Source organism: Mustela nivalis (genome assembly GCF_964662115.1).
Source record: "Mustela nivalis genome assembly, chromosome: 7".
Classification (NCBI taxonomy): domain Eukaryota; kingdom Metazoa; phylum Chordata; class Mammalia; order Carnivora; family Mustelidae; genus Mustela; species Mustela nivalis.
In genome coordinates this window covers 142,438,250-142,454,851 of record NC_139026.1, presented here as the reverse complement: position 1 = coordinate 142,454,851, position 16,602 = coordinate 142,438,250, and the positions used below count along the sequence as shown (strand labels likewise).

At 43.5% G+C, this 16,602-nt stretch overlaps 1 protein-coding gene across 2 annotated transcripts in view; it reads left to right on the top strand.

Moving 5' to 3' along the window:
• RBM17 (RNA binding motif protein 17) overlaps positions 1-16,602 on the top strand; it is a 27,679-nt gene extending 11,077 nt beyond the window's left edge. For both annotated transcript variants that reach the window (XM_082738752.1, XM_082738753.1), the window contains exons 3-12: positions 35-151; positions 3,066-3,232; positions 4,951-5,048; positions 8,099-8,155; positions 9,753-9,894; positions 11,724-11,875; positions 12,941-13,014; positions 13,818-13,916; positions 14,996-15,068; positions 15,195-16,602. In XM_082738752.1, coding sequence (XP_082594878.1) covers positions 35-151; positions 3,066-3,232; positions 4,951-5,048; positions 8,099-8,155; positions 9,753-9,894; positions 11,724-11,875; positions 12,941-13,014; positions 13,818-13,916; positions 14,996-15,068; positions 15,195-15,298 — 1,083 coding nt within the window. In that variant the 3' untranslated portion in view covers positions 15,299-16,602. The remainder of the gene's footprint in view (positions 1-34; positions 152-3,065; positions 3,233-4,950; positions 5,049-8,098; positions 8,156-9,752; positions 9,895-11,723; positions 11,876-12,940; positions 13,015-13,817; positions 13,917-14,995; positions 15,069-15,194) is intronic.

Sequence of the window (16,602 nt, the reverse complement as noted above, 5' to 3'; positions counted from 1 at the left end):
GGTTCAGTGTCCTTTTGTTTTTCCATGATTTTAGAGCCAGAGAACGAAACAGAGTACAGTACTTGCCCCAGTAATTGACCTAAAGCGAGGCGGCTCTTCAGACGACCGGCAGATCGTGGACACCCCGCCGCACGTCGCAGCTGGCCTGAAGGTGAGCCCTAGGCACCCCCACCCTTGGGCTCTTCTGTTTCACCTGCGTGTCCTCAGAGCACCATCCCCCTCAGTGGGTCTTTGTAGGCTAGCCAGTGTCCTTCTCAACTGAATTTTAAAAATTAGTATTGAATGTAAAATAGTGCATCATAGCAAAATCAGAAACTGGAGAGATGCAGAAAGGAAAACAGTAGGACTTCACTCCTACCCTCTAGAAGTTAAAAACTTTGTGTTTTGGAATAGCGTTCCATTCTCTGCCTCCTCTGTCTACTGTTCTCTGACTTGCTTTTCTCACTCTATTTATGGTGACCATCTGTGTTAAAAAGTACAGGACTATATGATCATTTTAATGGATTCAGTGTACTTCCTCAGATGGGTATACTATAATTTATTTAGTTTACTTAAAGCTGGGTATATGGGTTGTTCCTAATTTCTACTGTCAAAAAGGAATGTTAGTGCTTATCGTCTTATCATGGATGAAAATAGAGAAAAGGTTGAAATTCTGTCAACCGAACCTTGATTACCTTCAGCGATTTTACATCATCTTGAAAACAAAGAAACAGACATCGTCAGCTCTGTAAACGGGTTCGTGAGGATGGGGAGGATCTGGACAAAGATAACAGAGAACATAGTTCAGATGACACAGAGTGAGGGCTCAGTGAATGCAGCGTAGATTGTGGTTAAAACCACGCCCACCATCAGGGACCGTCCGTCCTTCCGCAGGTGGCAGTCAAGCAGTGTGACTGCAGGAGTGTGATGTGACTGTGCACACAAATGGCTTGATGAAAAATGACCAAAAGGTTAATAATTAGAATATGCTATTACTGCTCTTTCTAGCAAGATCCTCGTCCCACCCCGCACCCCCGCACCCATTAGAAAGAACCCAAATGAATCTGAGACACAGTCCCAACTGCATGACCCCTCCTTTCTGTATTTAGATTTAGTCCAGACTGTTCTGGATTGCAGTCTGCTCCCCTCATTTGCCTTTATCCTGAGCCTTCTGGGCCAGAAGAACAGGTGTTGGTCCTGCAGGCTGATCATCTGTCGAGGAGGAAAGGGGTCCCTCAGTGGAGATGTTTCTGGGGATTCTTCATCAGTCAGCACTTTTTCCCCACAGATTAGCTACCTAATTTTCCCTGACTGCATCTCATCAAAAACTGGTTCACTGTCTTCTGTTACTGTGTCTTGATTCTGTGATATCCCCACAGCATACGAGTGTTTTAGTTTCTCCAGCGTTGGGGTGTTAACGTTTAAATTTTTAAAAATTGGACAGATTATGGGGCGCCTGGGTGGCTCAGTGGGTTAAAGCCTCTGTCTTCAGCTCAGGTCATGATCCCAGGGTCCTGGGATCGAGCCCTGCGTCAGGCTCTCCGCTCAACGGGGACCTTGCTTCCTCCTCCTTCTCTGCCTGCTTCTCTGCCTACTTGTGATCTCCGTCTGTCAAATAAATAAATAAAATCTTTAAAAAAAAACTGGACAGATCACTTTACTCTTGATAGCATGTTGAGATGATGTCTCATTGTTCCACTCAGCAGGTTTTATACAGTAAAAGTTGTTCACTTTCAGATTTTGAAATGACAAAGAATTAAGCTTGATATTGACAGTTCTGTCTGAAACTCTGTGGTGATAGTATTATATAAATTGAATAGTTAATTGTTAGTTTCTGTCTTGTCTGAATAATAACTGAAAGAAAATCTTGTTCATGTGCCTCTGTGTTTTTTAAAATGTCTTTTATATGAATGCAAATTCGTAACTACGCTTTGGGAACCTTTCCTTAAATAGATTTGGGTAAACATTCCACTGTTCAGGCCTGAAGCTGATTATAGCTGTTTTTCTCATATACTCATAGGACATCGTGGTTCCTGATTTTTAGTTCTATGGAAGCATTGAAATGTGTGTTCACATTTACAAAACATCAGAGGGTACCGTGTAATGCAGGAATGATGGGATTTAGATCCATTGATGGTGAACATAAGCTCTTTGTATTTATGTTCAAATACAAAATACATTTTATGAACAACTGTCCTGCCTTTGTGAGTGTGGGCAGTGTCCTCCTTGAAGGCAGTGCAGGGTGAGCCCTTAGAGACCTTAGTCCCAGCCTGTGCTTGCGTGGGGTACCTGTGGAGACCAGTTAAAGCATCTCATTCTCACAAATAACTGAGGAGGAGTTAATGCTAAGAAAACTAACATGAAAGTGTGGAAGTTTAGGTCCCCGTTTTCAGGTCAGCTGTGCTCTGTCTACCTTTTGTTTTTCTGATTTCTTTAAGGCTACCTTTTTACTCTCAAAGAGTAGCCTCAGTTTCTAAATATACAGAAAAATGCAAAATGATCTTAGTGGACCCTAAGAGAATGAATGATGAAGGGAATTCTGTCTACCTGTGCCAGACTCAGTTCCTGAAATGCTGCACACGTGGAAAGGGATGTGTATTCCAAAGGGTTTCAGAAAGCCTTTCTGCTTTTATTGCGAACTCTGGATATATCATGTTTCCATGTAAGCAGAATCTAAAATTAGAATCTAAAATGACCACAAGAATGATTGTTATTCATGGATTATTTATTTAAGTTTTCATAGAGACATATTAAAATGAAAATATTCATTGTTTATTATAAAGAGTCAAATGTATTGCTTGAAATTTTAGATGGTGGCAGCTTGTTTAGGAATTGCAGCAAGATGCCCTAAGGTATTTATGGAATTAATACTAAACTGAGCGGGGAACTCTTGGTTCAGCTGCTACATAGCTACCTCGTGTGTGGCTGTGTCAGGTCACTAACCCTCCTTGGGCTTCTGTTTCCTTTTCTGTAAAACAAAGGAGGCAGATGGGTGGTCTGCAGAGCCCCTGCTCATGTTCTTTGACTGTGAATAAAATTCTCAAACATGAGGATGATACATGGTCTGGCATTTTTACCTTCCTCAGGATCCTGTTCCCAGTGGATTTTCTGCAGGAGAAGTTCTGATTCCTTTAGCTGATGAATATGATCCCATGTTTCCTAATGATTATGAGAAAGTAGTGAAACGCCAAAGAGAGGAACGACAGAGACAGCGGGAGCTGGAAAGACAAAAAGAAATAGAAGAGAGAGAAAAGTAAGGCTCTGTTTGGATTCGAGGATATTTTACATTGAAATATCATTGTGATATTAATGAGTGAACCTTTGTGCTGTCTGTAAGGCTGAAGTTAGTTTTCTTGGTTGTTCTAAGCAGTCATCGGAAGGAATCCGTCTGTTTTTAAGATTTTGTACAAGCATACCTCATTTTACTGTGCTTTGCAGATGCAGTATTTTTTACAAATTAAAAGTTTGTGGTGGGGCGCCTGGGTGGCTCATTTGGTTGAACATCCGACTCTTGCTTTTGGCTCAGGTCCTGATCTCGGGGTCCTGAGCTGGCGCCCTGCTTCCCGCTGCACGTTCAGTGCGGAGCCTGCTTGAGGTTCTCCCACTCCCACTCCCCCTCCCCCGCCAGTAAATCGATCTTAGAATGGCAGCTCTGTATGGAGCCAATCCATCAGCACCATTTTCTCTCTCTCTCTTTCTTAAAGATGACGTATGTGAGAGGGAGAGTGTGTGTGGAAGTGGGAGGAGGGGCAGAAGGAGAGGACGCTCAAGCAGTCTGTGCCGAGCGTGGAGCCTGACAGCGGGCTCCGTCTCCTGACGCTGAGAGCAGGGGCTGGATGCTCGCCTGACTCAGCCACCCAGGAGTCCCTCAGGGCCATTCTTCTAAGAGCATTTGCTCTCCTCATGTCTCTGTTACTTGGTAATTCTCACAGTATTTCAGACTTTCCACTATCAGATTGGTTATGGTGATATGATCAGTGATTAGGACTTGCTGAAAATTCAGAGGGTGGTTGGCCTTTTTTAGCAATATTTTTAATTAAGGTATATACTTGTTTTTTTTTTAAGGCTGAGTGCTATTACACACCTAACAGACTACAGGATAGTGAAAACATAACTTTTCTATGCACTGGGAAACCAAAAACTCTGGTTCCCTTGGTTACAATATCAGCCTTACTGTGGTGGTCTGGAGCCAAACCAGTAGCTCCAAAGTGTGCCTGCCCTTACGTTCCAGCGTGAAAACAAACGCTAGAGCAGACTTCACGTCCAGATGCAGAAAACGTGGAAGGAAACATTCTAGGTGAATTGTTAAAAAAGAAACTTAGAAATCTGGAGTTGAATAATTGGGCATTTTTCCTGTTCTACTAGAATCATAACTATTTAAATACTTGAAACATTATGGGCACCTGGCTGGCTGAGTTAGTAGAGCATGTGATTCTTGGTCTCAGGGTCATGAGTTTAAGCCCCATGTTGGGCAGTAGAGCTTACTTTAGAAGATAAAACAAAACACTTAAAATGTTTCTTAAGTTTAACTAATTTTGAGCGAGATGGAATTTTGAAAAGTGTATATACATCTTTTATTTATATTTTTTAAAGGTTTGGGTAAAAAGGCTTTATTTGTAGTTCTTATTTTATAAATATTGAATGTTAATTGTATTACCTTTGTTGATATGCTTTAAATCCAAAGAGGTAAACATCAAGGAAACTTTTCTCTTGCTACTTATATCCATGTGCCCGTTAAATTTGTTCAGTTTAATATTTTGGATTTTTCTCACTTTGCTCACTTCTACTACATGTAGTCGTCAGCCAGTTATTTGCACATGTGCCTCCTTCCCAGCCCCCCAAATTAATAGTTCAGTGGGAAAGAGAAGGCTTGATATTTTCTAACCAAGAGCAAGTCGAGGTGACATCCTTGGGTTCACATCTCTAAATGGGTTCCTCTGTGATGAATATTTGGTGCCTTTGTTACCGCAGGAGGCGTAAGGACAGACATGAAGCTAGTGGGTTTTCGAGGCGACCAGATCCAGATTCGGATGAAGATGAAGATTATGAGCGAGAGAGGCGGAAAAGAAGTAAGGCGTGAAACGTAAATGTCACGTTTCAAACATGGTGACATCCTGCTGTTTGCTTTTCTTGTCCAACTTGGTAAATTGTTCAGTTGACATCGATTTGGGTAATTTTCTCTCTGGAATCCCAGCAGAGCGTGTTTGCATAACAGTTTTAACCTACATCCTATTTTCGCTTTGTGCTTCGAGATCACTTTCTCACGTGTGTTGCTTGGAGATCTCGGGGATACCTTAAGTACGTACCGGTTTCCTTACTGACAGCAGCACCACACAGACCTCTTCTCTGTCGCCAGCCGTGTGTCTGTTTAGCATGAGCAGAGAGTCCAGGCGCTCGGTCCCACAGTTTTCGCCACTAACATGCAGGAATCTAAGGAAATCCCTTAGCTTCCCTGGACATTGGTTTCTTTCAGGGTCTGTGGAGAACAGGGCGACAAGAATTTGAGCCAGGCACTTCATATGGCCCCTTCCATCTCTAAAACTTCACAGGCAGAATTGTCCTTGTGTTAGAGCTGAGTTCTGCGTGATCTCTAGATAGCTAAGTAGTGCTCATTCTTGAGAGAATGGATCGCTTCTAATATTAACTTCATTGTGTTTTAATTGCTGGGATTTCCTTGGTTTAACTGACCAGTTTGGTGGACAGGTTGAGATTTATTTAAGTGAGGAATGTAGGTCTTCTGCTTGTCTATGGGATACCACGTACTGGTCGAATAAGCGCCTTCATAGATGACCTGCTTCATTACACAGCTCCAAGTTGGAGCTGTGATTATCCCTGTTTTGAAGGTGAGGAATCCCGGGCACAGAGGGAATTACTGCTGCTTAAATACAGGTCCGCTGTTCAGCTTATCCAAGGTCTTCATGTGCCTGAAAACCCACGTGGTCATCTTCAACGTGGGACCTAAGAGTCATGTTACCGTAAAGTTGCGGCATAAGTCCGTGTACATGAACGCGCTCGAATGACTAGCAGTTTGGCAAGCCTGGCCCTCCGCAGGGTGCAGCCAACGCTGCTTCAGGGTTTAATGTAAACTTTAAGGTACTGATTGAGTTGGAAAGGAACAAGTCTGTAGTAATTTAGAATTCTTAATCTTTCAGTGCAGATATGAATTTAATATATTTATAGGAGGCTTACTATATGCAACCACAAAAACCCAAGTTCAGAGACACAGAGAGAAGAGATGGGCAGTTGCTAGAGGTGGAGATGGGAGGTAGGCGAGACGGGCAAAGGCGGCGGACAGGTACGAGCTTCCGCTTATAAAATAGATCATGAGGATGCGCGTGTACAACATGGTTGTAGTTAATAAAACTATATTGCCTGTTTCAGAGTTGTTAAGAGAGTAGATCTTAAAAGCCCTCATTGTAAAAAAAACATTTGTGACCGTGTATGATCAGTGTTAACTACACTTACTGTGGTCGCAGTGTACACAAACAGTAAGTCATTATGCTGTACACCTGAAACAGGCCATATGGCAATTACACCTCAATTTAAAAAAAAACATGCTGAGCATGGTCAGTCAGGTGCTATGTTGTCTTTCTAATGGAGAGGAGAGTTAACTGTGTGTCAGGCATTGTGTTAAACATTCCATATCCATTATCTTACCAACTAACAAATGTTAATTGATTTGTTTTAGAAGCCAGTGTATAGGTTGAATGTTTGTCTTAACCTTGCCAGCGTACAGATTGGCTGCCCTTTGGATAAGGAGCTGTGTTTTCTATATTAAGGACATTGTTTTCTTAATGTTAACAGGAGCCATACAGTCTAGTATTAGGAAAATAATGGCATTATAGCTGTTCTGCATGCTGCTGTTAACAGAGTGATGTTCACATTTTAACCAGATTGATGGCAGATTTCCAGTAATCACCTGCATTTTTTATACTGAACTCAGAGCTGATTTTTTTCAGTATCAGTCAACCATCACCTGTGTCTTAGTGACAAGGTGAAAAAGAAATGATACGAGGTATTTCAGAAAGAACATGTTTTATTCAGGTTCCTGTTTTTTCATAAGTGTGTTGTCTAGTCCGGCCGCATTCTCCGTGACGCACGTAATGCGGCTTTGGAGGAGTTGCTTTTGTGAAACCTTACGTAACGCTGGCGCCGCATGGTTTGTAATCAGTTCTTTTTTTTTTTAAAGATTTTATTTATATATTTGACAGACAGAGATCACAATTAGGCAGAGAGGCAGGCAGAGAGAGAGGAAGGGAAGCAGGCTCCCTGCTGAGCAGAGAGCCCGATGCGGGGCTCGATCCCAGAACCCTGGGATCTGTAACCTGAGCCGAAGGCAGAAGCTTTAACCCACTGAGCCACACAGGCGCCCCGTGTAATCAGTTCTTTTTAATTGACACTTTATTGTTTTGATCGTTTCACTGGCTACTACGTTGTAATATGCATGTTAGGGTTTGTATTGAATGAAAAATTCTTATGTCCTCCATGCGTGTTCTCCAGTTGCTGGGTGGCAAGTGGGGTCTGTTTTGGTGCTTGTGTCGTCATTGTCCAGGAAACAGGAGCAGGAATGGCGACAGCCCAGGAGCCAGAAGCAGCCACCTTTCCAAACAGGTGTTCTGCTGGTGGACGCCCTGGAAGGAAGTGGGCGGGCTCGTGGGCCGGCTCGTGCGCGAGAGCATTGGTGCCACGGGCAGCTGGGTTTTATTCTGTCTTTGCCCGTTATTCCTCGGAAGGAGTAAGGTCTCTTAAACCTACAGGAGATAACACCTACGGAACCACCTGGAACCACCTCGCAGGCCGCAGACTCTCAGGAGGTTGTGTGACTGGTTCCTGAGGGACCGCGCGCTCTCTGGGCTGCGTCCTTTCACCTGGCGTTGACTCATGAACTGCATTCTGGGGCTCTTGAGTGCCTGCTGTGAAAAAGATAATCTTGTCTGCCTCTGTTTTGCCCATTTTCTGTGTTTTTAATCCCAGACTCAGAGGTGAACTTATAAATGTTAGCAGGAGGGACGAGGTGGCTGGTGTCCGCTCCACCACCCCCCAGAAGGGGTGTGGTAGGGCACGGGCTGTGAGGCACCCGAGGGTCTCCTCTAACGCTGGCTGCTCCCGTGTCTTGCAGGTATGGGCGGAGCTGCCATTGCGCCACCCACTTCTCTGGTCGAGAAGGACAAAGAGTGTACGTACCTGTTTCTTGTCCTTTGTTATTCTGACCCACATCTGGGGCCTGGTCAGGGGAGGTCTTAGCCGGAAGCAGCCAGCTGTTCTGCACGTAAAGGGTAATGGCCGGAAAACCTATCCTCTGGCCCCACCACGGAGCAGATTTGGGGAGGCCAAGGGGGCGACCGCCCTTCTCTCCTGTGCTTTGGAAGTTTTCACACCAGGCTGAGCCTTGTGTTTTATGCAGTGAAATGCTTTGCTTTTCAGTAATTTATTTTATTTTCTCTAACATTTCATAGTTGGAGTTGGCTTAGGACAAATGTAGCTCAGTTTACGGTTTTCATACTCCTGGGGTTTGGAGGCTGCTAAATTCATGGCCTTCCACAAGGTGGCAGTGCCTTCCTCGATCAGATTTTTGTGTAGTTCGTTTCCTTCCACGTATTGTGTGTATTTACTTAGATTGCCAAAACATGCTCACCTGCTGCTGCTTCTCCCGGTGATCTATTCTAGAATATTTGGGTTGGAATTGAACTTTGATACAGCATCTAGATCATTTTTGTATCCTCTGGATTGGACCACACCTAAATGATCCCAAGAAAATCCAGTCATCCTAGTGCTTTTTTTTTTTTTTAAGATTTTATTTATTTATTTGACAGAGATCACAAGTAGGCAGAGAAGCAGGCAGAGAGGGGGGAGGGGGAACAGGCTCCCCGCTGAGCAGAGAGCCCGATGCAGGGCTCGATCCCAGGACCTTGAGATCATGACCTGAGCCAAAGGCAGAGGCTTTGACCCACTGAGCCACCCAGGCGCCCAGTCCTAGCGCTTTTTAATACCTGTTGCCCAATTTATGTTATCTTTTAAGGAAAATAATTCAAAAGATACTGTTAAATACCTTTTTTTTAGTAAAGATTTTTATTTATTTATTTGATAGAGATCACAAGTAGGCCGAGAGGCAGGCAGAGAGAGGGGGAAGCAGGCTCCCTGCTGAGCAGAGAGCCCGATGCGGGGCTTGATCCCAGGACTCTGAGATCATGACCTGAGCCGAAGACAGAGGCTTAAACCACTGAGCCACCCAGGCGCCCCACTGTTAAATACCTTTTATGTGAAAACACCTGACAAACCATAAGCCCCAATAGAATCCTAGTCTGTGGGAGTGGAACCCAAGCATCTAGGTCTTTTTAAAGCCTCCCTGTTCAGTGCTCTGGCGTTATGGTCCCTGATCACAAAGACCCTCGTTTACTAGGCTAACGAGGTAGTAAGAGTAGAGTCTTCAGACCGGTACCCAAAACGCTGTGAGCAGCAGAAGAGAATTAGTTGGGTCTGCCTGGAACATAGAGAACATCGTAAAGTTTTAGGCACAGATTGTCATTTTAGAGCACTTTAAAAGGTGAGTAACATTTCAGTAGGACGTTAAAAATTTTTTTGAGGAGATAAAAGCAGGGGGAGCAAAGCAGGAATCAGGAAGACCGTGTTCTGCCTCTGGTTTTTAAAAATGTGATGTGGTGGCTGTGAGACTGATTTTTTTCTTAACTCCTTGTAAGTAACTGATTTACTTAAATTTAGTTCTGAATTCTTTTGTAGTATTTTGGTAAACCTGATTTATTTTTATTCATTAGTACCCCGAGATTTCCCTTACGAAGAGGATTCAAGACCTCGCTCCCAGTCTTCCAAAGCTGCTATCCCTCCTCCCGTATATGAGGAACAAGACAGACCTAGATCTCCGACCGGACCTGGCAACTCCTTCCTTGCCAACATGGGGTAATGGTTCTGAGTGCGCTCACCTCAGTAGCGTGAGAAGGACGAGCCTCGGTGTGGAGTGTTGCGGGCCTTGTCAGTAGACGCAGCTTTTGTTGGGGAATGAGGGCGCCCCAAGCTTATGGGGAGACACTGGTGTATTCGGTCGCAGAGCGTCCTTCCTAAGAATCAGCGCTCGAGTGCTGTGGAGGGTGTTCCGGCCTGACACTGGTAGGTTTTGGATTCAGCAGTAAGCCTTCCGATGGAAGTTTTGAAGGACTTCGATACAGTGTTAGAGTCTATAGGTAGGAGCAGTTCCTGTGATAATTACTTATCTTACAAATTAGAGCTGACATATGCTACATCCAAAGGGCGAATGAAATGAGCCATTTGCTTTAAGATAGTGATTCTGCAGTTTGGGTTTAACACACTTAGTCATTCTGACTATAATTAAAATTTGTTTGCCGGCATATAAAATTCAGTTTTAAGGTTGATTTTCTGGTGGGGCTTGAGGATTTGTTTTTTTGTTTTTTGGGGTTTTTTGACCCCCACTGGACTTGGCCTGCGTTTTGGTTTAAAGAATGTTTTACAGTGTTGCCTCTGTGTGTCTCATGCTGTGAGCTGTCAGTGAGGCGACATGACACTAAGGCCTCCACTCTGCCTCTGACAGGGCTGCTGTGACTGCAGCAGTGACCCTGAGTGCCTGTGCTTTGACTCGGAGAGCCCCGGAGAGAGCGCCAGCCCGTGGGAGTAGACAGCTGGGCCTCACGCCCTGCAAGAGGGTTTTCAGTATTTGGTCTTGTTGGGATCCATCTCCTTGACCTATGCTGCTTTCTGTGGGTAATTGGCGGTTATTAAATTACTTGAAGATGAATGTGGTTCCTCGGTCACAGTAGTCTCCTCTATGAGCAGCGTAGATGGAGAACATTTCCACGCTGGCCCTAGGATGTGTGTTGAATGGGGGACAGATAGGAAGCTGGTTCTTGTTCTGCTGAATTCCTTTTGAACAGTGATTAAGTGTTCATCAGATACCCCAGGAAGGTAGAGGGTGGCGTAGCTCAGCCTTCCTCAGGCTTCTCTGCTCTAGGTTGGCTTGTTCAAGTGGAATTTGTAAGGGAAACAATGAGGTGATGCTGTTACTTGAAGCAGCGTTTTATGGTTCAAGCCTTAAATAGCAGTGGTCACTGGGGCCCCCCATAGAAACCCATGAAGCACCTCCAAGTGCAGTTTGGATGCTGCGTACTAAAGAAAGAGCCGTGGCCTGGGAATCGAGTTGTAGGTTCCAGTTTTGCTTGACCATTAGCACCTCTGAAAGAATTTTAAGTTAGGTGTGTCTTGCTTTGCTTCTAGTCAGCCTTAAGCTGGTCAGCTAATCTGGGCCTCAGTATATTTTTCCATCTGTTAAATGGATGATCTCTAAGAGTTCTTTTGGAGCTGTCATTGGAAACTCTATTGTACTATTTAGAAAAATGTGGCGCTCTACATAGTGTGAAAGCACACTTGTAAGTAAACCATGGTCAGAAACTGTAGAGCAGGGCTGACTCTGGGGCATGCGGGACGTGCAGTGTTTTCTCACAGGGTGCGAGAGAACCTCGTAGGAAATGGGCATTTCCCTTGGCTCCAAGATGGTCTTGGGGTATCCAGGATTTCGGCAATTTTCTTTTTTCCATTTTTTTCATCCTGAACATCCCTACAGCTCCTAGCGAATGACCTGTTGGTAATTCTATGTGACCACATTGAAGCCCATGTGGGATTTACGCTGTCTTTTTAGAAGGCGATTGCTGTGATATGAAACTGGTTTATGCTGTAGCTGGTGACTTCAAGTCCAAGAGCTCCTTCTTTTTCCCTCCCAGTGGCACAGTAGCACATAAAATCATGCAGAAGTATGGCTTCCGGGAAGGCCAGGGTCTTGGGAAGCACGAGCAGGGACTGAGCACGGCACTGTCAGTGGAGAAGACAAGCAAGCGAGGAGGCAAGATCATTGTGGGTGACGCCACAGAGAAAGGTGGGTCTCCTCCACAGCCCGCCTTCCGGGTGGGGGCAGGGGCGGGGCGGGCCGGGCCAGGGCCAGAGGACAGCCCTCTCTGGAGTCCACAAGAATTTGGGATTATGGTGCATTCCAGTTCTGTGTTGTGGACACAGACCCTCCAGAGGCTCATCTGTTGTTTAAAACAGACCTAGAGATAGGAAGGTTAGAGGAGAAAAGATGAGAGACTGGCAGAAAATAAACAGCACTCAGAGAAGTGATTTCATGCTGATTTGTACTAGGCAAAGACCTTGTTAAACTGGTGAAGTCCTAGTTAGTTTTTGGGTCATGAAGGAGCCACACACAGTTCGTCCATCCTGTTAGAGTTCTTTACTTTTTTTCCTGCCCTTTCATTTTAAGTGTGATTTCTCATTTTTTACAGATCCATCATTCTGTGAGATGTAATGTTATTTCACAGTCTGTTGCTACATGATGCCTTCACCAAGTAGCACTTGGTGTCTTATTTTCATTTGATTATTCTGTTCTGTGCTAAGGGCATATTGGAACGAGACAAACATAACTTCATATTTTGAGCAGAATTGAGTTTATTTTGGCAATGTTAGTTTAGCTCCCTTTCCTAAAGAAAGAAGAAAACTGTACCGGCAGCCCTGTCTGAGGAAGAAGTCAGCAGTCGCCCTGATTTGGGAGGTGGAGGGTATGCGCGCTGAGTCAGCCCGTGGCTGGCCAGCCCGCTGCTTGTTAGGTTGGACTAGTGACCTGTGGCCACACTGCATGTGCCACTGCTCTGATCCAGAAGGTTTGTGGTCTGTGCTGTCAGCTACGTGAACTGAGGAGGTGAATGAAGCAAAAATCACAGATTAGAGATGCTAAAAACTTGTAGAAATATGGCAAAAACCTGTACCAAAGCGGAGCAGATATTTTCATCACACATAAGGCTACAGTTTTGCTCAGAGACTGATTGCATAAAAGCTTATAGATGACTCTGAGGACATAAATAGTGGGAAGTACTCTTGAAATTAAATTAGTCATCGTAACTTGGACTCGATGTTCTAACACGCCCACGTCTTAAATGTTTTGCTGCAGATGCATCCAAGAAGTCAGATTCAAATCCATTAACTGAAATACTTAAGTGTCCTACCAAAGTGGTCCTCCTAAGGGTAAGAAGCAGAATTGAAACCAGTTTTCCCACCCTGATTTTTGCGTGTCTCTCCACCCCGGGCTGTATGTGTGTGCTTTCCGCCCTCCTGATACGGTGACAGTTCAAGAAAACCGAAAATGATTTGTTTTGCAAATGATCCTTCTGGTTAGACTCCATTAATTAAGATTGATGTTTTAGATTCCTTTTTCACTAATGTTGTGTGTTTTTGCTAAATACAGTATTTAAGACCACAGTGAGTAATTGCTTTAAAATATTTGAAATTGTTAAAAGTTCAGCTTAGTTATGCTCCTTTGACTCTTTGAAGCCTAATGTATGTGTGTGTCTTTATGTTGTGTTTCTCAAAAGATTTACTTATTTCACTTGTTATTTTACAACATAAATGTATTCATGCACTTATGCTGGTTATTCACACCTGAAACACACTAACTTTTGCCTCGAGCAGTAGGTAAGCCATGTTTAACTTGGGCATCAGTCCATGTAGGACACTCTTTTTCAACTTATACTGAAAGTAGCACATAAGCTTAGAAAAATTTTTTTCAGTTAGATGAGTAAATGGAGTAAGAGTGTCCGTCTGTACTCTGTTATGTGCCATGACGTCATAATTTGCTTTAATTCAGCATGTTAAAAAACGTAAATACATATTTTTATTTTGTTAAGCAATACCAATTTTTGCATACTACAAGTATGAAAATTTTCATCATGTCGTTTGGGATTGAGAACATTTGCCATCGTGAAAGAAAGTTATTCATCTCATTTATGTATTTGTAAATTATACTTGAACTAACTCATTTTTGTTCATAGAACATGGTTGGTGCAGGAGAGGTAGATGAAGACTTGGAAGCGGAAACCAAGGAAGAGTGTGAAAAATATGGCAAAGTTGGAAAATGTGTGATATTTGAAGTAAGAGGGTTTTCTTTTGATGTTTGTAACCCAAGTTGTAACTGACAGATTACCGCACATTTTCAGCCAGTAGAGACAAGGTGTGCTGTGAGTGTGTTCTTAGGACCTGAAGGTGACAGATGTTCCTTAGTTACCCTTCTCTTACAGGGTTATAACAACTTTAAACATAACGACAAGAAGGACTTCAAATTTTTTTGGTGAAGAAATAAAATGTTTCATTTTATGATTGAGGTTTAGTTTGGTGATTCAGGACTGTCATGTGCCCAATAGTTCAGTTAGTTGGACCTGCCTTGGGTTGCTTTCATTGGGCAAGTGTATATTTAGTTCCTCCCACATGCATTTGGGCAGGAAACGTGGGCTGTGCTCTCAGTGCTGTGTTCAGTTGAGGAAACAGCGAAATAAGCACATGTAAAAATAGGGTATGTGCGGTTGCTAGACTCTGTAGTAGTCACTATAAATACAGGAGTCGAGGATGGGACTTGGTCACAAAAAATAGAGCAATCAGATGTGGGCTGAGCTTGAAACGCATGGGTGGGATTTGGATAGGAGGAAGAGGTATCCCGGAGGGGTCACAGCTTCCGGGAGCCTAAGGAGGGCTCCCGAGTGGCATGGTTGGGTGTGCTGGGAATGAATGGGAGGTGGGGTGGGGGGGCTGCTTGGAGAGCCCAACAGGGGAATTTGAGTGAATGTGGGAGGCAGTTTGAACACAGATCTTTTCTTTAAATTTCGGATCCTGCTCTGGCTGCTCTCTTGTTTCACATTCTGTCCGATGACCGCATAATCTGTTGAGGTGTTGCTGGTGTAGGACTGCTTCAGGGTCAGAGAGCGCCCCGCTTACTTAGCTCTGCATTGCTTGCACCTAAGACAGTGCCTCTCATAGACAGATACCCAGAAAAGCAACAGAGGGTAATGGAGTTTTTGATGAAGAACAAATCATACTTATAAATCCTTGGTGTTTGACTTGTCTTGTGTGATGGTAATTGCATTACTTCGCGGACAAGGACCAGCTAAGGAAGGAAGCACGTTCAGCTACATGTCCGTTGGTAACTTCACCTGTTACACTGTCATTTCTTTCCCAGATTCCTGGTGCCCCTGATGATGAAGCAGTACGAATATTTTTAGAATTTGAGAGGGTTGAATCAGCAATTAAAGGTAAGTGGCAGCGCTAAGTGTCAAGAATAAAAGAATGCAATTTGTGATCTTGAGCCGTAGAACACGCTCTCGCGATGCCTTACAGGACGCCTGTATTAACTGACGCTCTCTCTGTTTATCTTTTAGCTGTTGTTGATCTGAATGGGAGGTATTTTGGTGGACGGGTGGTAAAAGCATGTTTCTACAATTTGGATAAGTTCAGGGTCTTGGATTTGGCGGAGCAAGTCTGATTTTAAGAACTAGAGCACGAGTCATCTCCAATGATCCTTAAATGAGCTGCAGGCTGAGCAGAGAAAGAAAAGGCGTCGGCCGGCCTGGGTGGCTGCTGCATACAGAGACTCTGGAAGGACTTATAAGATACATGTTGATTGAACCCTTTTTTATTTTGTGATTTTTTAAATATAGTATAAAAATCCTTTAAAAAAAAAAACAACAACAGTCTGTGTGCCTCTCTGGTTGTTTTCTCTTTTTTTATTACCACTTCTGAGGTGACTACATTTTTTGCTAGGATTTCATGAGAACTCTTAAATGCTTCAGTGATACAGCATTTCTTGCACTAAAAAATCTAGAAAGTTTTGGGATATGGGGTTGTATTGTCATCCTTTGCTTTTCTTTCATTTTTTTGATTCATTTTAATAAAACCTGCAAGTTATTAAACTGTAGCTTCATAAATTCTATAATAAAGCATCATTTGGCAGTCTGCCAAAGGTGAAAATGTTTGCTTTCTCTAACAGAGAAGTTCTCATTGACTCCAGTCATAGAAAACTCTTTGTGACGTGAGCTAAGGTTGAAGAATTGCAAACCTGCCATGACTGTTTGGATAAATCCTCTTTGGTGAGGTTAGACTGTGGGGTATGTGGTAGGTGTAGGAGTAGATGGGTGTAAAAACCATGGATCTAGCACTTGTTTTCAGAGACTCTCCTATAGTCTCAGTGGATGTCGGAAATGACGTGTTGATTCTAGAATTCACAGGTACGTTGTAAACGTGTGTCCAGTTGTATTTTGGAAATGGTGGCTCCTTGAGGGTCACATTTCTACTGGCAAAATTCGCAACGATGTTAGTTCTCATATGTAATTTTGAACTTATAAAATGTTGCCACACAGGCTACTTAACCTGTACTGCCAGTTGATAGAATTCTGGAATTGTGAAAAATTGTACCTTTAAAGTGTGGTGGTATATATGGCTTAAAAATGCAGCAGAACCACAAACAAAACAAAACAAAACAAAACCGGATGACTATACTTGGTACTGAGGATCACTGCCAGCACAGGACGTGTATCCAGAATACGCTGTGCCTGTGTTCCGTTCCTTGCTTGCCCACGTACTGCGCGCGACTTTCCCGGAGCAGCGGCTGGAGAGTCTGTGTTGTCTCTAGGTGATTACCACATGGAAGTGTGTTGTGACCCTGCGGAGGGAAAAGCACTCAACAATTCTTTGCATCCATGGTTTGGAGACATAAGGAATATTCTGACCCTTTTTAAAAAAGGATTTGCTCATGTTTTTATTTAACATAAATAAAAAAATAACATTTTC